The following is a 4,663-nucleotide window of genomic DNA, read 5'->3' as shown; positions in this document are numbered from 1 at the left end:
TTCCACCTGCCATTAGCTTATTTTATGTCCTTTTGTGAATCCTGTTTGAATTTCTGGCTGCTGTACGAGCTGTGGAGTGAACTTTACTAAAATTTTACAGTGCCTCTGTATATTCCTTCCATCATCTTTTGATGCTTTCTGCATTCTTACAATTTTCCCATCGCTGCCATCAAGTCGATTACAACTTACAATGATTCTATAGTACAGAGTAGAACTTACCCTTTGGGTTTCTGAAGCTATACATTTCTACATAAGAATAATTAGTTCTTACATCATAGCCCTGATTTATACCCTCAGGAAGGTACAAATATGGGTGCTGTTGAATAGTGTGGTGAAGATATTAGATGGTACCCAGCTATCAGATAGAATGTTATCTGGGGTCTTAAAGACTTGTTGCCAGAAAACCCAGCCATCTAAGTGAGATGTCAACTAGGTCCACATGGAAGAAGCACACCAACATCAGTGATCCAAAAATTGTAACGCATACAATCTGAAGCCTAAGGAGGGAATAATATCAGAACCTAAATTGTGAGATTCTGGTTTGCAGAAGACTATGGATGACAGTGGAAGCCCAAAATACATTTGTGAGAGCTACATAGGAAACAAACCTATGGTGATTTCCCTCTAACCATAATGGAGGGATGGGAATAAACTGGCTCCCAAACAGTGTGCATTGGAGAGCTGATTAGAAGATCAAAATGATAAATCTGACTTGAACTATTAAAACCTTGTCACCTGATCCACCTCTCTGATACACATTGAGCTTGATCTGGTTTTTAACATTTTCTGGGTTTTTTTCTTCTTCTCATATTGGGGTTTATCTCTGATGTGTTTTGTCATTGGGGTAGCCACCTTGAATTTTCATTTTACGGTTTTCTGGGTTTTGGTATATGAAATTCAGAATTGATGCACCTATAGGGACAACAAGTAGAATAATGGTTCCTGGGTTACAGTGGGGAAAGTAGGTAAAGAGAAGGTTTCATCAAGAGGTTCTACATATGTACATGCGTGCTTGATACAATTGATGTATGCATTGTTATAAGAGCTGGAAGAGCCCCCAATGAAATGACTTCTTTAAAGAAAGAAGACATTCAAGAAGGAAGAGAATATTTTGAAACTGTGGTAACAATTGTACGATGCTGCTTGATGCGATTGAACTATGGAATGATAGGGTAGATGTGTTAGCTCCCAATAAAATGATTTTGAAAAAAATCTCTACAGGAGCACAAAGTCTCATCTTTCTCCCACATGAAGTCTGTGGAACATAGGGTTAGCAGCACAATACTTAACCCACTACACTACCGGGTCACCTATATTATAGCCTTATGATGAGATTTTAATAATCTAATGCGGTATATGGCACATGATGGGTTTGTTGAAAATTAACCAAAAAGTGATATTTAACTGATAACTTATACAAAGCTTTATGCTCACTATCTAGTAGACATCATTTTGCTAATTTGATTTTAACAGTGATACACTTAGAATATATTTGAGAATTCCTTGAAAATCAATAAGTTGATTGGAACAAGTCCAAAATGAAAATAAAATGTAAAATGCAAAAGTTTGAAAAGACTTGAAAGACTACCTTTTGCTTCTAAGCACGATAATTTAACAGAAAAGTCTAGTTTTTACATTCAATAAGCAATGCTGAAAATGATGAACCACAGGAAAATGGATAGTCCAGATCAGGTTAACAGTTTCAGTGAACTTCAGTAAATAATCTTAGATGAAGAAGTCATTTAATCTGCTATAGGGAGAATAATCACCCAAATGCTAAATAGATAAGATAAACTAAAATTATAAAAAAGAAAGAGTATGAATGCCAAAAGAAATTGCAAATGGAGTTTCACAGCAATTGCAGAATGCTAGAAACACTTCTGAAATGTAGAGAAGAAAATGGTGAAACTACGAAGGTATTGAAGTTTTGTTAAGCAGAAACAAAAAGCTATGGAAGAATAATAAAGACACAATAATGTTAAAAATGACTGTGGAATATATTGTGGAATTAATGTAAGTGAGGCATAGGGTGTCATAATAATTTATAAACATTTCCTTTGCCTCAATCATTAATCATGTCTGTTAGGGTGACCTAACACTACCAGCAAACTCTTCAAATTCTGGATTAATGTTCCATAAATTTAGCTAAAAGAAACCATCATTGTTTATATTTTTCCCCTGAATCTTCTGTGTTCTCTTCATTAAGCGATATGATGAATATCCAAAACAATAGCATTGACCCCAATATTACTTCTGTATTTTACATTTCTTAAACTTAAACACTTCCATATATATAGATATGTTTATTTGAAAAAGAGAGGTTTAGTGTCTATAATTATGAGACTTGACATTTTGAGAAGAATAATTTTGAGAATGTGATATATGAAAGGTTGGAATCATTGCTTTTCAATATCATGATTTCCTTTATCAGTTCTTTTCAAAATCTTAGCCATGTGCATTTTCAAGTGTAATGAGTTTTAACTAGTAGAAGATTAATGCTAGATATTTTTAAATTTTTCATTAATTTGTTCATTGAATTTTAGGGCGGGCCAAGAATGTGTGAAACATTGCAACAATTCTTTTTGAGGGTGTCAAAAGAAATAGTTCAGGTTCACACTAAAGAACTGACATAAACATTTCTTTTATGAGTGGAGAAGAAAGCCCAGGTTCACCAATATTGAGGCAGTTTCAATACCACAGTCCACCACCAAAATTCCTGGTTGTCATATTTGCTACCTAGAGAGGTTATAGTAGTTACGTTGGCAAGCTGGCCTCTCATTGGTTGTGGATCACAGCTCGGATTCTGCCATCTGACCACTCTGTAGACCCAGACAAATTCCTTAGTTTCTCTTCCCCTCAATTCCTCACTTCAAAAAGGGGGCTAATGATATCAGTTTTACTGAACTCACAAGGTTGTCTTGACTATCAAATAATATGTGAAAATAACACAAATCTAAACAATAGTGAAATATTCTTCACATAAAACCACGATTTTTAAGTACAAAAATAAATGCCCCAATTTTCAGTTCATCTGTTTTTGATAAATCCCATTTTAAGAAGAAAAACACAACTTTGAAATCATTTCCCCCACAATTTACTAGGGAGTCTTTCAGCAAGTACTTATGTTTTGTAACTTTTAATCTCCTGTTTCCTCTTCCAACAACTCCTGGATTGTCTAAAATGATCATAGGTGCCTCTTCAGTTACTGATGCCCCAAACTGCATTAGCCCATGACTATAAGGTATAACAAACAAGCAGAAAGTGCTATAGAAACTAAATATAGGATGGCCGAAAGAAAGTTTGTATTATACAAAGGACTACCACCACGACCACCCAAAACACTAAAGAAAAAACATTAGAATCCACCAGAATATAACACAGTCTTTCATTAACTTCTAATATTCCCACTACTGGATATGACACGATGACTTTTATATAAAACCTTAATTTTAAATGGAGGTTTATTAATTCAGTTTGCTCTAATAACCTCAGACATCTAACAAGAGCCTATGCAGATCAACTCTGTTAAGGACACCTCGTCAGATGTCCCCAGACACATCAAGAATCTAGCCACTGACAGTCAATATATCAAAGAAGCCATTACAAAACAAAACTGAACTTACCGATACATTCTCTACCGGAGGAAGAAAATGATTTTGTGGGTCTGTACCCACTGAACTAAACTTTCTAATCAACTATATGGCATCTCTGGACAACTATATGGCATGAAATAAGGAAACAGATGACAAGTAGTACAAACTAGTTTGACAAGTCTGGACAGAGAAGTCTCAACCCATTGAAGAGCTTGAAGGGGGACAAACAAAAGCCAAAAGGTAGCATAATCCCAACAACAAAAAAAAGAAGTACTTTTTTTCAGTATTGACTTTTATTTTTTTAAGGAACTAATTAGTTTCAGGAATTTAAATGAGTAATAGCTTTAGGAATGTAATAAGATTAAGAGTTTAAAGAAGATTATTGATAGAAATAAATATTCTTTTAAAGAAGCCATTACCTACATTTTCTAGTAAAAATATTCTTAAAATGCTGATTCACAATAACTAAAACAAGATACTTTTAAATTTTTTTCAAAAATGACTATCTCCACAGATTATATATTGAATTTATTAAAATATGGCTTTTATTTTTAAAAGTACTGAGAGTGTATTATATACATAAAATCCTAGTAGACCCTGGGGGCGGAATGTTTATGTGTTGGGCTGCGATCTGTGTGGCTGACAGTTTAAATCCATGGGAGAGAGACTGGGTTTCCTACTCTAGTAAGCAGTTACGAGTCTCAGAAACCCACAGAGGGTTCACTAAGAGTCAGCGTTGACTCGATGGCAGTGAACGTGGTTTGATTTGGCAGTGTTTTGTAGAGTAGAAATCTTTGTAAGGTAGGAGTCTTGGTGGTGTAGTAGGTTAAGTGTTGGAATGCTAACATCAAGGTCAGTAATTTGAAGACACCAGCCACTCCTGAGGAGACCGGTGAAACTTTCTACTCTCTGAAGGATTCAGTCTCAGAAACCCACAGGGCAGTCTAATCTCATCTACAGGGTTGCTATGAGTTGGGATTGACTAAATGGCAGTGGGATTTGGGGTTTGGATGAGTAGAAGTCGACTAAGAGCACACAACAACGTATAGAGGCATACATATACATCTGTA

The 4,663-nt window shown here is 35.2% G+C and overlaps 1 protein-coding gene across 1 annotated transcript in view; it reads right to left on the bottom strand.

Annotated features, from left to right (window-relative positions):
• LOC101641735 (transmembrane serine protease 11A) overlaps positions 1–3,708 on the bottom strand; it is a 61,563-nt gene extending 57,855 nt beyond the window's left edge. Inside the window, 1 exon segment of the mRNA XM_045284345.1 lies at positions 3,624–3,708. Within this exon segment, the coding sequence (XP_045140280.1) occupies positions 3,624–3,631 (8 nt within the window). The 5' untranslated portion in view covers positions 3,632–3,708.
• Positions 3,709–4,663: the final 955 nt, after the last annotated feature.

This window comes from Echinops telfairi, unplaced genomic scaffold, assembly GCF_000313985.2.
Source record: "Echinops telfairi isolate 266 unplaced genomic scaffold, ASM31398v2 ScPeMD7_7468;HRSCAF=8506_0, whole genome shotgun sequence".
Taxonomy (NCBI): Eukaryota; Metazoa; Chordata; class Mammalia; order Afrosoricida; family Tenrecidae; genus Echinops; species Echinops telfairi.
Note: the sequence above shows the minus strand (reverse complement) of the source record. Positions and strands in the feature narration are given on the sequence as shown.